At 42.1% G+C, this 20,488-nt stretch overlaps 2 protein-coding genes across 6 annotated transcripts in view; both read left to right on the top strand.

Annotated features, from left to right (window-relative positions):
* dgkg (diacylglycerol kinase, gamma) overlaps positions 1 to 6,938 on the top strand; it is a 44,406-nt gene extending 37,468 nt beyond the window's left edge. For 3 of the 4 annotated variants that reach the window (XM_085920852.1, XM_085920851.1, XM_085920853.1), the window contains 3 exons: positions 1,111 to 1,231; positions 2,206 to 2,266; positions 4,934 to 6,938. In XM_085920852.1, the coding sequence (XP_085776978.1) occupies positions 1,111 to 1,231; positions 2,206 to 2,266; positions 4,934 to 5,032 (281 nt within the window). In that variant the 3' untranslated portion in view covers positions 5,033 to 6,938. Of the gene's footprint in view, positions 1 to 1,110; positions 1,232 to 2,205; positions 2,267 to 4,933 lie in introns of those variants that run through there. The other variant, XR_015067285.1, reaches the window with a different exon arrangement.
* A 4,822-nt stretch (positions 6,939 to 11,760) lies between these two features.
* On the top strand, positions 11,761 to 19,794 carry etv5a (ETS variant transcription factor 5a). 2 transcript variants are annotated; one of them, XM_085920950.1, is made up of 13 exons: positions 11,761 to 11,918; positions 13,132 to 13,238; positions 13,351 to 13,432; positions 13,513 to 13,560; positions 13,861 to 13,911; positions 15,464 to 15,587; positions 15,670 to 15,951; positions 16,032 to 16,336; positions 17,605 to 17,667; positions 17,922 to 17,990; positions 18,178 to 18,347; positions 18,424 to 18,531; positions 18,652 to 19,794. In XM_085920950.1, exons 2-13 carry the CDS (start codon positions 13,191 to 13,193, stop codon positions 18,880 to 18,882), a joined length of 1,581 nt encoding a protein of 526 aa, XP_085777076.1. In that variant the 5' UTR covers positions 11,761 to 11,918; positions 13,132 to 13,190; the 3' UTR covers positions 18,883 to 19,794. The 2 variants fall into 2 exon arrangements, with proteins under 2 accessions (XP_085777076.1, XP_085777077.1); XM_085920951.1 differs by having other exon boundaries at positions 18,424 to 18,525.
* The last annotated feature ends 694 nt before the right edge of the window (positions 19,795 to 20,488 follow it).

Here is a 20,488-nt window from a genome sequence, read left to right on the forward strand (position 1 = left end):
AATCACTAGACAGTACATACTATCTTAACAATCTTGCCTTCCACTAAATAACTAAAAGTAGGATTGCGAGATAAACTATGTATTTACTTAAGAAAAAATATTTAGACTACTATACTATACTAAACTATTTAGAGTGCAGCACTAAACAAGACACGCAACAGTGTTCTGTTTGCTTTTAGGCACACAAAAGCAGCAATGGGATGAGTGAGCTCGGACCACGTTGGGAAATTATTGACGTTGTTTGCACTACAATCACAACAGGCTGCCAGTCTGGACGTGTCTGGGCGCAGACCCCCACACACCCCCCCAGGCTATGTTTCCACCACAAAATGCATGTCTTTTATTCTCTTTGGCCTGCACTCCAGCAAGCACAGAAGGCTTTTTTGCATGTGTGCACAGTTCCTGGGAAATAAGTTTGTCAGTGAGAGATGATTGTGTTGTCGCAGCTCACACTGACTGTGCAAATGAAATTGTTATATCGTTCATAATTCATGTCTCAAATCATTTGTAAAAAGCTGCAAATGGGTTTGGGGTTGTAAATATGTCAGAGTTGTATTAGACTAAGGGATCACTCAATAGAAAATGTGTTGTTATACTTGTTGTTCTGCTCACACTAACATTTTGGTAGGCTACGTGATGCTACGTATTTTGCGGGTACTCTGGGGTCTTCCCACATTCCAAAAACTTGCATGTTAGGTTCAATGACGTCTCTCAATTGACCATAATGAGAATGCATAGTTCTTTGTCTAATCTACATGTGATTTTATTTATACCTGCAACTCATTTCCCCCAAAAATATGCCTCCAGAATTACCCAAAACTTAACACCACCATGTAGTGGTGTTAAGTCCAATATTTGAATTTGTTGCTTCCAAAGTGCAAGGAACCTTTTTTATTCATTCTCATCTTTGAACTATCTTGAAAAGGATTGTTCGAGTATGCGTGCAAGTATTCTCTTTCATCCAGGTCATGTCATTCTCAGGGCAATGAATTGATTGCAATCAGACAGTTATAATCAATTCAGTGCCTTATGAATACTGTACTCGCTACCATTCGAAATCAACACAATTCTTGCCAATGAGCTAAATGTTAGCATGTGTCGTGTGTGCAGATTTTAGCGACCAGCTTCTGGAGGTGGTGGGCCTGGAGGGGGCCATCGAGATGGGCCAAATCTACACGGGGCTGAAGAGTGCCGGGCGGCGCCTGGCTCAATGCGCCAACGTCACCATCAGGTCGCTACTACTTTTCATCTACTGGTTTTGACCCACTTCTCTGTCGCACTTCAGCGGTCTTGTGCCTCCTCCGCAGTAAACCTTCAACCTCCTGATCAAAAATGCATTTCTTTAGAATTTTATTTATTTATGTTCAACTCGGAGAGTTTCCAAACAATGTCGCTTGTGTGCATAACAAATTATATATAGCCTCTATGTGGTCTTTTCTTCTTTCAGCTGGAGACGTTTTGTCTCGTCTTGGTTGTGCCAATGTTGGAGAAATATCTCCATTCCCTAAACTAGGGAGGGGGTCTTTCTTAGCTGCTGAATGTGTTTGAAAAGGTTTTCACAAGTGCACAAAATTGCAATGTGTGTGAACACTACCACATTTACGAGAGTAGGTGGACTGTTTTCCATTCACTCAGCAATGCATTGTGAGTAAAAATGTCCAAAAACATGGCAGGAGTATTGCTCTAAAAACATTTTATATCTTGCCATGAATATAGAAAGAATGTAGCAATATATCAACTTTACCTCCCAAAATTGTTATGGCTTGGGAGTTTAGTGGAAAGAAACAGCAGTTTCATAGATTTCAATATTCTGAAAAAAGTTAAACCCTTCAAAAAAGTCTGTAGAATTACATCACTACTATTTCATTTGAAGAAATCCTACGTAACTGTGTTGAAAGCATATTCCAATGTCAAGGCCTTTATTCAATGGCATGTGGTTTCTGAGTACAATCAGTGTATGCGTAAGAGCAGCCTTGGATTAGCTTCACTATGAGTCTCTCTAAACGCTCGTAACTGTTATTCACCCGATCTTGAATGTAGGTCCTTGAGTAAAAAGAATTACACCTGTGTAAGAGGAATCTTACTATAAACATGACGTCCGTGTGTATATTGTGGTTTGTAAGGTTATGATGGGTAAAGGTTTTCAATGTTTTCCCAGCGTGCGTGCACGATCCGACTTTCGTCTCTCTATCTTCATCCATACAGAACATCCCGAAGGCTGCCTATGCAGATTGACGGCGAGCCCTGGATGCAACCGCCGTGCACGGTGAGAGCAATCACTTGTGACTTAAGCATGGAGCACACTTGTGATGAGAGCTAAATAGCTAAACCATGTTGCAAATCCAAAAAGAGGCCTGCAGAAGTTGCACTCTCAGAGAACAAGTCCATGGCTAACCATGCTTGGTTGAGATGAAGAAGAACTAGATTAAAATGAGGTTGTTTAGAACTGTATGACCACGGTAATGAAAAAGATCATGAGCTACGTTTTCACCACCTTTTTTTGTTTGCAGTTTGCAACATTCTGAGCCAATAAGTATGTGAATGGCAATAATTATACTGGCTAACAGAATACGGTGTACTCCAACAGGCAGAATCGGACTTCCCCTTTAGCGCCATTTCCAAACAATACACACTCATTGTACTTTGTACATGACTTTTCATTGGCTACTACCTTCGGGCATTCGGATTTTATACCCTTGACATTCTTACAACTTGGAAATCATCTAGTGTCTCACTTAAGTAGGTACACACGTCACATATTTTATTGCATCATCATGGGACAACACTAAAGACATGACACACATTGGGCTCAGTTTTCCCCCCCCCGGCCGGGGGGGGAGCCTTGTTAGATGTGAAGAAAGGGTGTTAAATTTGAATTATGGTAGCCACACAAAGTAAGGACACTTAGGACACAATTTGGACATTGATACTTGAGAGTGTATATTCTTGTTTGTTGGCACTGATTTCAACTGTGGGTTTAGTTATTTTGAAGAGACAGTAAATGTATACCGTGATACTAGCTGGACACTGGCTACTTTACTTCAACCAGTGTCCAAATGCAATCATGCGATGTAAACGCCCATAATAAATGCGTACTGAGAAAGGAAATTGCTACCTTCAATGATTCGGCTTTTGTTCCTTTGATACTGGTCTTGGGTACATAGCAACCTTTTGATCTCTTAGAAAAGCTATAAACTGTCACCATGGAGCACAATAATAATTACGTGATATAGCGGTTGGTGTACATCTGTCTATTTATGGCGATCACTTAGGGATGTCATTGCCCCGGGTCTGCTTTTGTATCCTTGGTGTATGGAGAACATACGCTTCTTTTGATCTTGGAAAAAGCTTTAAACAGTTACATGTGTGAATATAAAAAGATCTACACATCCCAGGTCAAATCCCAGCGAAGTAAAAATAAAGAATTGAAATATTGTGGTTGTACAACAGTGCACGCCCTCTTATGACTGAGAATATGCCTATGTCATATTCATAATCCTATTCAAACTGAGGTTAAATAATAGGCACCACACACCAGCCAGCAGTCAAAGTGTCTCTGATTAACCTAAAATAAAATCCAGATTTTGTTGTGGGTGTTTTCTCACTTTTTTTCAGTTGAATTGCACTATTTATTTATTTATTTATTGTTTGTCACAAAAAATCTGACATTTGAACCATGATGTGTCGACTTTTTAGATGCACGGTACATGCATGAAAGTAGAGATGTTCCCCGATTGGATAAAAAGTCTCTCAACAAAGTATGTCAGTGATTATTAAAGTGGCATTGGAGTGTTACATTTACATTGGGTATATGTCTTTGGTTTTTTTTTCTCCAACTGTGGCTTTATCCATGATAATCCAACTCAATGGCATTGAATGGCACTTAAGATTTAACCTGTATCAACTGTGATAGTCCGGATGGTTAATGAATGGCGCAAATCTCTCATCCTTGATGGTTTATTCTTTTTTTTTGGTCTACTTTAGCCTTGACTCCTTTGCTTTCTTTTGTGCTTGTTGGCACATTTCTCTGCACACCCCCAGACTTTCACATCCAACGCAGTGTTGCCGTCCAATCGCGCAAGCTGCTGTTCATAAAAAAAAATAAAAAAAGAATGACATCAGCTATTTTGTGTACCCCTCATGCTTGCAAACGTTTTTAATTTTACCACCGCAGGTCTTCACGGGGGTGGAGGAGCCACATTGTTTTGTTGTATTATGTGAGTGGCTGAGGGATACTGAGGGATTTTTATTTTTTTTTATGAGAATGTACTCGATTACTGTCACCGTAGCACAATATCAAAACTAAGAATACAGTTTGGGTCCATCGCTCTTATATTTGAAACAACTGAGTTTCAATGCTGACTGAATTTCACCTTAGTTCTGGATCTGATCTGCAATTTGATTGGGTGAGTCATGATCATTTGAATCGACATTCAATGTCTGTTGGGTACAGAAACGTGGAACTGACAAATAGCCACAGAGAACTTTGAAGTCAGAAACCAGAAACGTATCTGACAAGATGCCCGCTCGGCTTATAGCAACCAAATGAAGCCCACAATAGCTTCAGTTGTTCTGACTGAAGAACTGGAGGAGGATTTGCATAATGTTTGCAGGACTTTTGGCCATGGTAGAAACTGTCTGCAGTGTATTTCCGGGAAAGTGGAGTACAAAGGAGACCCAGCCATTTCCTTGCTTTGGAAGTTTACTCAGGCGCTTGACACTGGTGTGAATTAATCTTTATAACCAGATTGGGGGTATAAACAACTTGGGACTTTTAATCAAAATATACATTTGTGACTTTTCCTGGACCAAAATGATATGTTATGTTCCCAAGTTAGTATCAAGGATGATGTAGGACAATATTGTAACCCTTAAGACTTGAACACAAGTGCCCTAAATATGATGTTGACTATGTTCTCTGATTTTTTTACAGATCAGGATCACCCACAAGAACCAGGTTCCCATGTTGCTGGGTCCACCCCAGAAGACACCCTTCTTTTTTTTCAAGAAGCGCACCCGCAGTCGGGACTGAAATGCTAAAAAGGTTTACGCATCCAGAGTTGACTCACGATACAATAATGATTAAAAAAAAAAAAAAAAAAAAGAGAGAGAGAGAGAGAGAGAGAGAGAGAGAGAGAGAGAGAGAGAGAGAGAAACACACACAGGCAGCTCTACCGGGTCTGAAAGTCTCTGAATGATCCATCCAGTCAACTGCCAAACACCTGCCAAGCATGAAAACAGGAAGTGATGCAAGGACGACAACAGGAAGTTGCCTTGCGCGTCCAGAACAAGTCTGATACATAATTGGTGTTGCTTGTCCCGAACCCCTGATTCAGAGAGGGAAGCGGCTTCATCCATTATTGACCCCTTTTGTTCTGGGCTGGCTGGCAGCGGGTCGTCTAGAATGGGGCCAAACACGTCAGGATTTTTGCATCCCTCTAAACGTACCTTCAGAGCGACTTTGGCAACACGGGCTTCAAATTTGAAAGCTGATATTCCAGTGGTCCAATTACTGTACATCCCCTCAGGGACCAACAGCCAGATCACTGCAGGTTTTTATGTACCAAAGCTAAAACTGCAAGCCCCCCCCTTTCTAAATGCATCCCGCTATTTCGGGAAGGGTCTAATTTGCCGCCCGCGAAACATGAGGCCTGATTATGAATGGTGGCTTCCTGTCGCGTGTGTCCCAACTGTCAAAAGGTGAGGGAGAATGTCAAAAATTATGTCAAATTGTACACGACGCATAGTATTTGTATATATCAGGAATGTAGTATTAGATCACATGTACTGTGCATACAAGTGTGTTTTAATATATCGCCGTCATTGCAAGCTAAGCACGTCATGTCAGAATTGTTCACCATGATCAGTGGGTTGAGAGGTTTTCCCCTTAAATTGAATTCACATCCATTTTTTTTTTTAATTCACCATTTCTGAATCATTTTAGGGTTTCAAAATGTGAGCAAATTAATTCAAAATACAAAGTTATGAGTGTGATTGATGGGAAGTCGCCAATTTAACTACTGGACGTATAGAAGCGCCGGTCAGCTGTTTGGAATTCAACACCTTATTTCCCATCGTAGGAATTATCATAAATCAAACTGTCGCCAAGTAACCTTTGAGTGTAATTTTAACGTTAAGGACACTTGTACAAGTGTACAAACGAGACCAAACAAATAAATCAAGTGTAACGGGAGTGAGTCGTGTTGCAAATGCACCTCATTTTTTTAAACATTCTTAATTTTCCCACAAGTAGGTTTGCTACCAACGATTATATTAAGAATTGATTCATCTGTTGATTTTGGGAAACTGATGAATCAAAGAATCCGATTTTCGAAAAGATGTTTGTGGGAAAAAAAAGGATATTATTTCAGAGACTGTTTTGAAACGCACAAATTCTTTTTTATTCTGTTACTGGTTTGCTCCATAAATAAACATCAGAACATTTTTATTTTATTTTCATTAATCATTTATCAAATATAATTCGATCAAACTGATAACTTGTGAATGAATCGATTAGCTTTTGCTCCTCTACACGCACATTTAAAAAGAAATGAATGAGTTCAACTTTTGGGGGCTCACCATCTCAGTCCACTGGTATTTTTGCAAGACACTCAGCGTGAGACAAATTAAGATGTGCTACGGGGTGAGGCTTTATCAGCTTTACCTCACTTGTTCCCTTTAAAAACACGCAGACTTCACTTCAACTCATCAATGCTGTTTAAAAAAAAAAAAAAAAAACACTGAGACAGTATATCACATAGTGTTTCTTGTGAGTGTGTATGTGAAGCGGAGACGATTGCGTGTTGACAGTAACGTCATATTTACTGTTCAAGCAATGTCATAGACCCCTATAACCACATTGAATGTACATGTAGCACCTGTTTGTGACATTTCATGTGACATGCCTGCTGTAACAACAATAGAGTGAGAGATACTCAAAAATGTCATCTTGGCTCGCTTCATTATTTTAAACCTAAATGATACAAAAGTCAATAAACAATGACAAATACGTTAGCAGCAGCGAGTAGCAAGTTACATCTTACTCCGTTACTTTTACTTAAGCTATGTTCTGGTTCAATTATACTTGTCAGAGTAGTTTTAATGCAAAATCCATTTTTACTTTTACTCGAGTATTTTTGGTAATGAGAAATACGACTTTTACTCTGGAATGTCGAGCAAAATTCCGCTCACTATTTGTATGTATATCTGCAGGAAAAGTATTTATTTTAGCTTATGCGATTTATTTTGTTTTGTCAGAGATTTGCCTTCCATGATTCAGTTTCACCATTCGAACATAACTTTGTCCCTATTTGACCAGTCAAACTCCGTGGTCAAATGACACCACGCAGACTCACGGTGAAAAATGTGAAATTCTATATTTTTCCCTTACAGATTCAGCTCGTGCTCACCGGCGGCCCGAGTGAGGATAAGAGGTACTAAATAAAATGGGTGGATGAACGACGGCTGTTATGTAGTATGTCTGGCTAAAATGTTGGCATTTCAGCCTGCAAGAATTCCACAAGAAATTTGAGAAACATACAATAGGCTGTTTTTAAGTCTGTGTTTGTACATTTGAATGCTTCTTGGAATGAAACCTACAATCAGACACAACATGTGAAGGCAAACCAGAGTTTGTCCTACCCAATCAGACCCATTAGGACTAGAAAGCATTGTTTATTTTCAAAAGAAGCAGGAAAAAAAAGAAAACATGGCACTTTTAACAGATTTAAGTTGAAACACTTTTTGAGTAACAGATGTCAGCATTGCTGTTGGACATGTGGGAATCCACTTGTCAAAATACAATAGAATTAAATGATTCAAGATCATTTTTGTAGCAGAATAGTTTTGTTATTTTATGCAAAAACAATATTGTTTTAAAAGGTTATTGTTTGCCAATATTTGAATTTGCATATTCGTGGTTTATAGTTTTTGTCTAGTTGACGTTCATTTAAAAAAATAAATAAGAAGTTACCCACCAGTTAGTCAGTAATTTAATATTTTTTTTCACTGAATACTTAAGTAATGATTTTCAAAAATCCTCATAATTAAAAAAAAGAAAAATTAACTCGTCGACTGAGATTTCTGTTGTTGTAGTTTTTAGAAATGTAGCCATGATCTACAATTGTGAATTGTCATGTGATTTGATAAAACCAGGACTCTGTTTTGCCCTCGGGTTAGTTTGGTTGAGAGGGTCAAGGACAGACCCTCCCCCACCTCCACAAAATCAATAGTGCAGCTTGCTGTGTTAGCTCCTGGCATTCCCGAATGCAATATTCCACCAGCTAAACCCATGAAAAATAAAATAACAGTATTTTTATTTTAAAGTGAACTGATGCAGCTTTTACCAACTTTGCTTATTTTAAATGTTTACCGTCTTGTGATTTAATCAAGCTATATTTGTGTACATCTTAAAAAATCTCTGGTTTAATGTAAAATAGATTAGGGAGGTTAGGGTTAGGGTGCATTAGACGCCAATCTTGGAGAATTCATTTCAGTTGATGTTCACATACTGCATTGTTTATCTAGTATTTCCAATAAATAAAAATATGAAAAGATAGTAAAATTTGTGTGATAGTGGTTTAAGCAAACTATTCTAGTGTTGAGACTTAGCCAAATTGGCTATTATATGCATCATTGCTGATCTTTTTTTTTTTTTTGCGCCATTAGCAAGATTTTTTTCCTCCCCATGGGTCTATTTTCTAAAGGACTTAATTAGCTTGCTAATTTGAGCGAATGTGAAAGGCTGCAAGACAGAAACCATTCACGGTTTAAGCAAGACTAAGTTGATCCGAGTGCTTTTCTGTGGTCGAGTGTCTTTTCAGAGTGTCACTCCAATGTGACAAAAAAATGCTAGAAATAGTCCAAGAACATCACGGGAAGAAAATGTGGGGATCATAAACGGGGAAGCATGGCTTACACAACTGAGAGGAAAAGCGTGCCTTTGGCGAGGCTTCTTGAGCGTGGCTACAAAGATAACAAGGCAGGAATTATCTGGCAAAGTACTATTAATAGCCATCATGTCAAATCTTGTCCCTCACTCCAAGAATATGTTGTGCCCAAAGGATACACTTGAAGAAAAAAAAAAGGGAGGGGCAGCCATTAGACAGACGTCTCCAAGTTTGTACAAATGCAAATGTTTCACCTACTTTAAGCTCTCCAGTGTAACGAGTCTATCTGCTGATTTCATTTATTTATTTATTTATTTATTTATTTATTTATTGAGTTGTTTGTTTGTTTGTTTGTTTGTTTGTTTGTTTGTTCGTTTTTTGAATGTATTTGTTTATTTAAAATGGGTTGGGAATGTCAATTAGAGGTGCATGCTTTTAATTGGACAACAATAGGCACACATTTTAAATATAAAAACACTATATACATATATTTGTCTTTTTTTGGGTGGATACAAAGAGGAAAAAAGGCAAGATATTTGCACAATTATATTTTACAGCTGCTTCCTCTTCAGAAGGATAGAATCAATGTACTTTTATAAAAAATAGAGAAATGCTCTGATCTCTATATTTTGTAATGAAGAATTATAGAAATATAGTACGAGTGGTTTATGAAACTGCCACATGACACAAAAATTGATAAATAATTTCAGATCTGTTATTAATCTTATAAGTAACACAGAAATTGTTATTTTGAGTGGGCAATGATGATATCAATGTGTTACATTGCTATCCAATAAAAAAAACAATAAAAAGCATTCATCTCTGATGAAGAAAACCTTTTTTTAGATGCATGCTTTTCATTGGACACCATAACATGAGTTTATTGCACATAGCAGCGCGTACAGTGCATATTTATTTAAGGTATTTCCTGTGATGATGTAATGTTATTGTGTATTTATTTATATGCATATGAGTGTCCTTGGGCTAAGTAAAGACCAAGATTAGCCCAAATTACAATAGGGCAATTTACGCTGGCGTCACACTGACCTACGCTAGCACTGGTCAGCCTTTCGGGGGACAAGGAAGTCGTCCTGACCTCGCAACAAAATGCATAGTCTGCGTATATACTGCATTTATTTTAAGCCAGAGCAACACAATGCGCTCGCCCTCTGAATGCCTCCCAGTAAGCACCCACCACATCCAGGCTGGAAAAAAAGGTACACTAGCGGCCCTGCAGGCTTCTGCTTGCAAACATGTCCTCTGCTATTTCACGCTTAGCGTGTGTACAATTGAATTTGACAGCTGCTATTTTTGGTCACAGTCTCACCTACACAACCACACATCATCATCTCGCCGAAAGACAAGACGATGATGACCTGAGGCATGACCGAACATGATGCCACATCAGCGCTGTAACAGAAGATCCTCAATTTATCCACCTTTGACGCACAACCCAGAGAAGTGGGCTATAGTGCATTTTGTCGATAATTACAAGACCTTTAGTGTCAGAATACGATGTGACGTACGTATTCGGAAGCTACAATTGCCTTGAGCACAGCAAGGTGATAGAAGTGAGTGTTGGATCTTAAACCTCACATCCCCGTCTCGACATTTTAAGTGTCCCGCTGTTGTCATGGCTCTGAAACTACCTCCCAAGATGCAACCTCGTTTCTTGTAGGGGGATATGTTGGAGAGAAATTTGTGATTTACCCTACAAGGCAGTCATACACAACTATTTGGTCAGGACCCAAAACCGGCTCATGCAGTCATTTTGGTGTTTTTGGTTGACCCCTCACACACTCTTAACAGATTTAAATTTATTGAAAGACACTTAAATGTATTTCTCAGCAGCTGTTCTTGCTCGCAGTTCTCGAAATGAGATGCTTGACACTCCAATTGGAAGTTCTACAGAAAAACTGACACGAGACATTTTTCTTAGTTAAACACCTCCTCTCTGAGCCGTAACCTTATCATGGAGGAGGGGTTTGCGTTTCTCACTCAGCTTTGTCCCTCGCTCCCTCTCGGTACTGTTTATACAGAACAGCAAGACAGAAAAAAGGTGAGAAAATGGCGACTCTTGTCAGGCAGTGTGTTGTTGTTTTTTATCATAATTTACTATTATTGACTCTGGCACAGTTCCATAATCTATGCATCGTGCAGATGCATGGATTGGAAGGATTATTGCTTTCAAATTAGTTTTTAAAGAAAGACGCTTTCAACAGTGTATGGGATGCGAAGGTGTTAGAGGGGTGATAATGACAAATGTGTTTATTTTTCATGACCTCTAACCTTCCTGTGGCGTGTCCGTTTCACTTTTTTTTTTTTTTTTTAGACGCAAAAGCATGCGTGCACGCATACACACACATGCAAACATGTTTGGACAACTAACCTGCATTCTGTTTATATTCATGGTTGTATTATTAGCGTTAGTTGAAGATTGATTGTTTTGTAATTGATTTTGGGGAATTTGATCGTAATTATCTTGAATAAAAACCAAGTTGCGATGCTATAGTCAACTATATGTGGCATTTAATTAGCACGACTTGTTTACTAATGTAGAATCCCGAGATAAATGCAGCAAATAAAGCTGTAATAGAGTTCAAAGTACTGTATGCGAACTGCTCTGTTCTTGAGTACATTTCCACTGACGCTATTCCTTTAAGTCAACTTTGCCATCGACGGTTGAGGGGGGGGGAAAAAGTGAATGAAATTCAGCCATTCATAAAAATAGGTCGCTGCCACGCTCTGATTGGTCGAACGGGATATTGTGCATAATTCATGAGCTACCGCGCACCCATTGGCTGTATTGGCAAATAGACACATTCCTCCAACCAATCAGTGTGGCTCTCCGCGTTGCGCTCAAGCCCCAGGGAAAAGCAAGTAGAACGATGAACGAAGATCTCAGTTAAGTTTTGCGAGTGGAGACGGTCACATCAATTTGAGCGTGCGGCTACACCGCGTCCGTCTTTCTTTTGTGGACATATACATAGCATTCCCTTGCTAAAGAGAAAACGCACTAACACAGTCGAGGTAAGTAAGCTTCGTTTTTGCTTTGCTGTGCAGCGGAGAATTTATTTATTTATTTTTGTGCAACGGCCAAATGTTTTAGGCGAAGGAGCGCAACGCCATTTTAGCAAAACACATTTACTTTTCACTAACACTTTTCTACATGCGTCACAAGTAAATGAATTAGGATTTTAGAATAAAAGCATGCACGTGATGTGTTCTTTGGAATATTATGACTCATTGGCGGAGAGGCGGATTGTTTGTGATTTTTTTTTTTTTTTTATGAATGAGGGTGCCTATGGTTCCCCTCCTCCTTTGCGTTTCCTTCACGGATCGCGTATCAAGTTTCACTTCATTGAGAAAAACAAGGTACCGAAGGGTGGGGGTGAATGGGGGAAGGGCGAGAGGGGAGTAAAAGGGGGGGGGGGGTGGATGACCCCCCTCCACACACACACACACACACACACACACACACCTTCTAGTACACCGACGCTCAAAAGTTAACAAAAGTTTTGTTCTGCTGACGTGTTGTTGCACAATCTGAGTTTAAGACTCCACCGCTGCGTTCAGTGACCACTTGTTTTTCATTCTCGGCCATGTTGTGTTCTGCGAATTTTTTGTTTTCATTTCTTAACTCTTTGATATCATTTGCTCCTGCTGCAACATTTGACAAAAAAAATTCTATTCGTTGTAATATTTAAAATGATTTTATAAGATACACCGTTTCAGGTAATACTCTGTGTCAGGGCTTTTGAAAGTGTCAAATGTTCACTTTGTGTGACGTAACATGGCGCCACACATACACACTCATGTTCTAAGTGCTATCTGCTCAGAGTCTGCAGTAATTGCCTTCAGCTATGCTTTATTCGTCATCCATTAACGAGAGATAGCGCAGTGAGTCATATCTTTCGGTCCACAGAGAAATGTGAGAATGGAGGCCACTGCTGGCTGCTGCTCATTGTTGTACAAATACAACTTTTTATGTTTCCTCACCGTGTCATAAGACCGATGGTGATGTTTTAGTCCAACGGCTGCTCTCCGTGATTCATGATGTTTTACTCAAGATGATGCAAGCCAATTTCAGTCAATGACTCCATCTTATGTAACTGCATTAGGAGCTTCCACTTGCCTGGTACAGCTCACATGTCAAAAAAGTCGATTATTTGTCCCAACATGGCAAATGTGGCAGACGTACATGATGTTCAAGTAGCACTTTTTTTTTTTTTTTGTCTTCCAGTGATTTGCAAAGAACCATCCCACAAACTCCCCCTCCCCTCAGGAAACCCAAAACTCAACATGGACGGCTTCTACGACCAACAGGTTCCGTTCATGGTCCCGCCCAATGTAAGTGGCACACGTCACAAGCATCATTCGTGGGACGAGCCACAGTCCATCGATTGACTGGCAAATCCGCCTGATGTTAAATTGCGCTTCCTGCATGTTCTCCCCATAATAGTCTCACGTCGAGGAACGCAGCAAAATCTTCAGTGACAGAAAGAGGAAGTTTGTGGACACTGAGCTTGCCCAGGACACAGAAGGTGTGTGTGTGACCTCAGTTCCAATAAAGCCTACAATCAATGAAGAGAATGCTAATATTATCTTTGTCATTGATGGACAGAACTGTTCCAAGATCTCAGCCAGCTTCAGGATATCTGGATCGCAGAAGGTGAGGTCCACTTTTAACTTTGCAATATATGCAACCTTGTTCATGTGTTTTGTTTTTGGCTAAATGCTGAATCGGACTTTTGAGGTGGAAATTTAACTTGTGTCAACTAGTTTTACGTTTTGGTGTTTTGCAACAAGGGGAAGGTGGCCAAAGTCCCGTACGCGACAACCTGCTGACTCAGACGTTTTTTTGTTTTTTGTTAATAGGTGGCGAGTGGTTATGTTTTGAGTTTTTCTTAACTTGTCTGTTTGTGTTTATTTCTGTCATGTTTTAACTTTTTGCCCTCCTTTCTCCCCACAGCCCAGGTGCCGGATGATGAGCAGTTTGTCCCCGACTTCCAGTCGGATAGCTGTGAGTACTTTTTCATATGCTTGTTGCCTAATTGGAACGTTTTAAGCATTACTATACTGCGACAAAGTGGAGCATCGAAATGTTCTTCTTTTACAGTCTTTGCCTCAAACTGACCTGTAGTCTGGGTCACCCGTTGTTGTTGTTGTTTTTCTAAATGTCTTAATCCCGTCAAGGACAAACGTCATCCTTTGTCCTCAGAAGTCCGCTTTGGGCTTGTGTGCGCTCTCTCGTCCGCCTCTCCCTCTCAACCATTTCGAGTTTAATCAGCCGATTGGCATGGGGCATCACATGAGCCGAGCTCCTAATCTGATTTCACACTTTCCCGCACTCGGGCCTCGCTGCCGGAGCGGACCAGATTCCAGCAGATAGGGCGGTCTTTTACTGCCGCCACTCTCCTTTCCCAAAAAAACGTGTGTGCGCCTGTGTGTGCATGCTCCTCTGTCGTAAAAAAAGTTATCCTGCCCGTTGTGGCAATTTGTGATTGGATGCAGCATTGTTGCTAGAGCTGAAATCAGAAGTGCAGTGTGGGAATTATTCAGAGCTGTGTTCGTAAAGATAGTTCATAATGTTGCTTCCCTGTGAGTGAGAGATGAGTTGCTGATGATGTCTGCAGTTGCCAGGCTGCAGGCACATTCTCTCTCACTCCTATTCAAGGCCAGATTGCAAGATAGGCGATTACAATGAGCCTGCACTTTATATATAAGAAATACAAAAGCTCTCAACCCTGTAGAGCCCCCCCCCCCCTCCCCTCCAGATTATGGACAAAGGACTTGAATCCATCGCCGAGGATCAGCAGAGAATCAAAGGACCAGTTTGTGGAAGAGTCCTTATATTTGTCGAGTTCAAGTTTTCTCAGGAGAATGGCAATCTGGTTTTCTTCCTTGTTTATGTGCCGGCGGTGGAATGACAGATGTTGCGATAGATCGGTTCATACGGAATGTAATTGGGGCATAAAAAAAGGTAGTCGCACCGACTGTTTTGCACCATTTGAGTGCAAAGGAAAATCTTTTCCCCACCGTTTGGCTCCAAAGTGCACACACAAGGGAGCACACGCTCGTTGTTTGCTCGGCACAGTCCATCAACGCCCTCGTCATCGGACGCCCTTTCCTCTCCTCCCCGGGATCTAGTTTCTTCCCAGCCATTATGCGGCGCCCTGGTAACTGCAGCCGGTATGCGGAGGGCTGCTTCCCTAGTCTAATGGTTACAGCAGGAGTCAGGCTAGCAAATCATTCCCAGCCATTAGATTGCAGCCACACTGATTCATGGCTATTGAGATTGGCTCCGTCCTAATGGGAATCAGACGTGATGTTTGATGGCTTTTGTGTGTCTAGTGCAGTTTAAATCACAAACAGTGGGGGCATAAATGGAGGATAAATAACTGCTAAGTGGCTCTGGACAGATGAGGCAATACGTATACGCATTGTCCACATGATGTGCTAAATATGATTAAGATAACCGTTGCACTTCTGCCGATGGCTTCAATTACGTAGGCGGTGTCTGGATTTCATCTGATGTGCTCGGTTTTGTCGTCTCTCTCGCTCTTTCTGGCCAGTGATGTTTCATGGACCGCCACCGACAAAGATCAAACGTGAGCTGACTCCCCTCAAAGAGCTGTCCCCCTGCCACCAGGACAGGAGTCCCATGCCCTACGGAGAGAAGTGCCTTTACAGCTACAGGTACAAAATAACCGAAGATATTTTGGGAGGAATAATGAGAATTCCTCTCTGACTGACTCGTTTGACCTGTTTTGACACGCAGTGCCTGCGACAGGAAGTCCACTCCTGGCTTCAAACCATTAACCCCCCCCTCCACGCCGGTGTCTCCATGTGGGTCCACTAGCACTGCAGGAGCACCCCCCCTCAATGAGCCTACACCTCCCCCTCATACCAATGTAGCCAGTCTGAACCCCGGACCGCGGCAGGTGCAGCAACAGAGCGTGGGCCCGCAAAACCAGCCGCCACTTTCCGTCCACAGCCCGCCATTCGCCGTGCCGTGTGCGCTAATCGGCCAGGATGCCAATAACTTCACGCCGGAGCATAGGTAAGAAGCTCCACCACAGTGCCCGCAGTCTGTTGAATGTACCTTCTCAGTCCTCACGTTGTTTGTCCTTCCATCTCAAGGTTCCAGAGGCAGATGTCAGAGCCATCCCTACCTTTCCCCCCATCAGAGAGTCAAGGGCGACCCCACTTCCTACCCCCGCTGGCCAATAACAACGGTCGGCCGCACGAGGGCCGGCCAATGTACCATCGGCAAATGTCGGAACCCCTGGTGGCCGTACCCCCACACCCTTTCAAACAAGAACTCATCGACCCGAGATACACCGAGCAGGGCGTTCCCAGCGCAGGCCCGCCGGCTCCCCCGCGCCAGGCTGCGTTCCACCCGATGGCCATCAAGCAGGAGCCCCGTGATTTTTGCTTCGATTCCGGTGAGTGATTCTTCATAATTTGTCTTCCGAGACCGGCTGTCTACAGTTAGCTCAGGGTTAGGAATGTGCCCGGCCGGCTGTGTTTGTTCAGACTCCTGACACATGAATGCAAGTTTTAGCGTGTAATGGCGGCATGGGTGCACAGGTATTCCCTTTCCCACTCGCACTTTCCCAGTTCAATCTGATCCTTCCTCCGATTCACGACGGTAAAGTAAAAGTAGGTCTGTCGGCTCAGCCTAAGCCTCTAAGGGCAAGAAGTAAATGGGTCATCCAGCCAGGTGGCAAGAAACTCACTGAGCTTACCTGGAATAGATCGAGGCCAGAGTTCTTTTGCGGTCTGCGAGGTATAACGAGTTGATCAGAAAAGTCTTCACCTTCTGATGTTTGGGGAAACCTGTGAGCCTCGATGAAAGACAGTCACTGTTTGGTCACATGGTATAAATCAAACAAGCGCCTGACTGTTGTCCTTCCAACACCCACACAGACCAGCTGTTATGCTCTGCGGTATTAACATCCTCTTTTCCTGAAACGCCTGAACTTTGGGGGAGGAAAAACTCCCATCAACGTCACATACTCCTCTTTTTCTGAACGGTGGTTGACCGGGTGGCCTGGCAGTGATGTAATGACAAATCCTCTTAGCTTCTTATGGCCTTTAGAAACCTACGTCACGTATCGAGTCGAGGATGCGCGTACACGTTGGCAGGGACCGTACTACGAAAAGCAGATGCGCTGACTTCCTGCGGAGTCTCGTCTCATTCACGGTTGATCTCTGTCAATCTTATCAGTTGATGGGACACAGAATAATAAACAATCGCGTGGTGGTTGGTATGCAGAGACGAGCGGAAGCCAGACCTCCCAGGGGGGACGGCCGCTTGTAACTTGATTATCATTGAGATTTAACACAGCAGCCACAGCTCTAATCCAGTTTAAAGGCTTGGTGGGCGTGCGAGGGCTCGAGTGGGTTGTGCGGTGCTACTCGGATCTAGGTTTTAGTCCGCTCTGAGATATGCGTGCGTAGGCGGGCGGCGGTTGAAGTCGCAGCTTAACGTGAGCGGTAGCAGCCGCCGATCCCGAGCATCGTTGCTGATATTTAGCAACATGAAGCCAATCACGCAAATCAAAAGTTGCTATTTAAAGATGTGTATCTTTTTATATGTGAAGTCCTAATATACCCATCAGCTGTGAGGTGGATTTTGATGTGGCGCACATTTGAGATGACACCAAAGGCTCTGGTCTAAAATTATGTGCCCACTGTCTTTGTTTTGCAGAGGTGCCCAACTGTCACTCATCTTTTGGGACAGCGGGCAGCTACTACCAAAATAACCACGAAAGTAAGTCATTGTTTTTCTTTTTCTCTCTCTCTCGCTATCTCTCGTGAGTTAGAAGTGTTTCGTCCGTGAGGTATTTGCGTCCCATGAGCCGTGTGGGGATTATTGAGCCGAACAGGGATCAACATGCGTGAATGAGTAGAGGTCAGCGGCATTTTAAGTGAGCGGTCAGGGGGAAGTGGGATGGTTCATGCTAGCTATGCACTGCATGTTTGCTAGTCACAATATAACTAATACTGAACCTTTTTCGACTTCAGGCTTCGCCTTCGACAGAGATCCTCAACTCTACTTTGACGATACCTGCGTCGTTCCTGAAAGATTAGAAGGTGAGAGTCTTTTGGGGGGGAAGACGTGATTTATCTTTGGACATTTTCGGAATTTTTCAACTCTTCCATGAAGTGCAATGAATAGCGAGTGGACTTCACACTTGCCATCTGGCAGGAATGTCTCACCACACTGCGACCACAGTGAAGCTCAGAACTGACCGGCTCGCTTTATTGTCCCCACGCGCAGGTAAAGTTAAGCAGGAGCCCTCCATCTATCGAGACGGACCCCCGTACCAGCGCCGCGGCTCCCTGCAACTCTGGCAGTTCCTCGTCACTTTGCTAGACGACCCGGCCAACGGACATTTTATCGCCTGGACAGGTCGGGGGATGGAATTCAAGCTCATTGAGCCAGAGGAGGTAAATGAGGCTGATTTTTTCAGGAATACACATGACAGTGCAGATGAGTTTGAAACCAATGAATCTTCCCGTTAAGGTGGCTCGCCGCTGGGGTATCCAGAAGAACAGACCGGCCATGAACTACGACAAGCTGAGTCGCTCTTTGCGTTACTACTACGAGAAGGGCATCATGCAGAAGGTAAAGGCACGTTATCTTTTTTTTTTCTTTCCATGCTTTACAAGTGTCCACCATTTGGATATGTGTTCAAATGTATCTTTTTAAAACGTCCGAGTCCAACGTTTTCTCCTGAATTGTGTCGCTCAGGTGGCTGGTGAACGGTACGTGTACAAGTTTGTGTGTGACCCCGAGGCCCTCTTCTCCATGGCCTTCCCTGACAACCAGAGGCCTAACCTGAAAGCCGACCTGGACAGCCTGCCGGGCCTTGACGACGACACCGTGCCCCTCACCCACTACGAGGAGAACACTCCCTACCTACTGGACAGCGGAGATCATTGTGCTGCTGGCTTGCCCTTCCCCGACGGTTGCAGCTACTGAACCGCTAGACAAAAAATGCAAAAACACTCCCCAAGTCTCTTCATGCTTTTCAAATTCAGAGGTGCCACCTGCAAAACGCGTTGCAGAGACCGTCGTGGATGTCCTCACTCGCTGACTCTTGGAACAAAATTGATCTGCCGCTAACAGTGGACAAAAGGGTAAAACGTGACAAAAGTGGAAAGGGTTGTGAGAGGAATGAACTTAAACTCTAGCGCCCTTCTTTGCATTGGAAAAGTGCAAGGCCACAAGACGTCAAACATTACGCAAAGGACTGTCTGTATTGACAAGAGTAGAGTTTGTGATTTTTATTTTGTGACACTCTAATTTTCTTAAACAATCAAGAGAAATCTAAAATTTAACAACGCAGCACTGTTTTAGAGTTGCCTATTAGAAGTTTGTTGCGCCGTTGTTATGCTTCTGCACCCCGGTTAAAATGTGAGCAAAAGGGCTGTCAATTGCATAATTGTTCAACAAGCCTATTTTGAACTAACAATCATTTTTGTAGATATGACTTTTTTTATTGCCACTTTTGGGATCTTTAAAAATGGAACATTACAAGCTAGACTGTTGGGCTGCTCTCTTGTCTAAATGTTGTGTTCTTTAATTGTCCTACCCTTGTAAGTGATTGTTTCTGCTACCGCCCTTGTTGGAGACTGCAAACCTTGCTACAAATCTCTGCTGGATTGTTTAATTTTAGAGCAAATCAGCACTTGTCTATTTGAAAAGGGATGCATATGCAAGTACATAATTCTCCCACTATTCTTTTTATATAAATTGTCAAGATGTCCATTTTTTTTTTTTTTTTTGGCTTACATTGCTCTCTCAGCTGTGGTCAGCCAGCTCCTGATGTGCAGGCGGGTTTAGTGGAAGAATCGCAGATTGCATGCGGAGAATAAAAGAAAAACAAAATCAGACACCTTCTCCATGAGACAATAAATGTGACTTTGCATGGTATAATCAGCCAAGACTGCATCCACCAACATATCACTTTAGTGTCTATGGATGAACATTTATATGTTTCTGTATTTTATTTAGAATGAGGGCAACATTAAAACTTATACAAAGTATATATTTTTGCTATAAGCCTGCTATCCTTTTTTTTTTTTTTTTTTTTTTATATAAATGTATCCGCTGTATATTTCTGGCAATGGCAACTTTTTTTTTTTTTAAGAAACAATAAAATCTCACAAAGACTCACTCCAGGCTGATCCGTAGGACCAGAGGTTAACAATAGGTGTGTAAAAGGCCAGAGTTCCGATAAAGGCAACATTACGGGATGTGCAGGGACAGACCAGACTTGTATAGGCTTCTGTTGCCCCCTCTCACATTGTGTTCCTTATACAGCTGAGTTTGTTATGTGTACTGGGTCAAATAAACACTCTATGCTTCACTGCTGGCTGTGCTGGTGTGTTTCTTTATGATCGTACCTTCCGCCCCCTCTTGCCTTTATTTCTGGAAGCTTGACCTGGCTGTTATGAGTCACACGCTTTTCTTTCAAATTCATTTTTTTATGTCAATAATTATGAGCCAAATTGATAGATGAATCAGTCGACGGAGTTCTTCACAATATCACTCTGGGAACGCTCCATTTTTGTTTCTGTTTTTT

The sequence above is a fragment of the Syngnathus leptorhynchus genome, chromosome 9 (genome assembly GCF_054491065.1).
Source record: "Syngnathus leptorhynchus isolate UIUO chromosome 9, UIUO_Slep, whole genome shotgun sequence".
In the NCBI taxonomy this organism is placed as follows: domain Eukaryota; kingdom Metazoa; phylum Chordata; class Actinopteri; order Syngnathiformes; family Syngnathidae; genus Syngnathus; species Syngnathus leptorhynchus.

Excerpts from the sequence above, each read along its gene's own strand:
- etv5a (XM_085920950.1), top strand. The coding sequence starts at position 13,191 with ATGGACGGCTTCTACGACCAACAGGTTCCGTTCATGGTCCCGCCCAAT. Across the intron at positions 13,239-13,350 it reads CGTTCATGGTCCCGCCCAAT|TCTCACGTCGAGGAACGCAG; the intron begins GTAAGTGGCACA and ends TCCCCATAATAG. Across the intron at positions 13,433-13,512 it reads GCTTGCCCAGGACACAGAAG|AACTGTTCCAAGATCTCAGC; the intron begins GTGTGTGTGTGA and ends ATTGATGGACAG.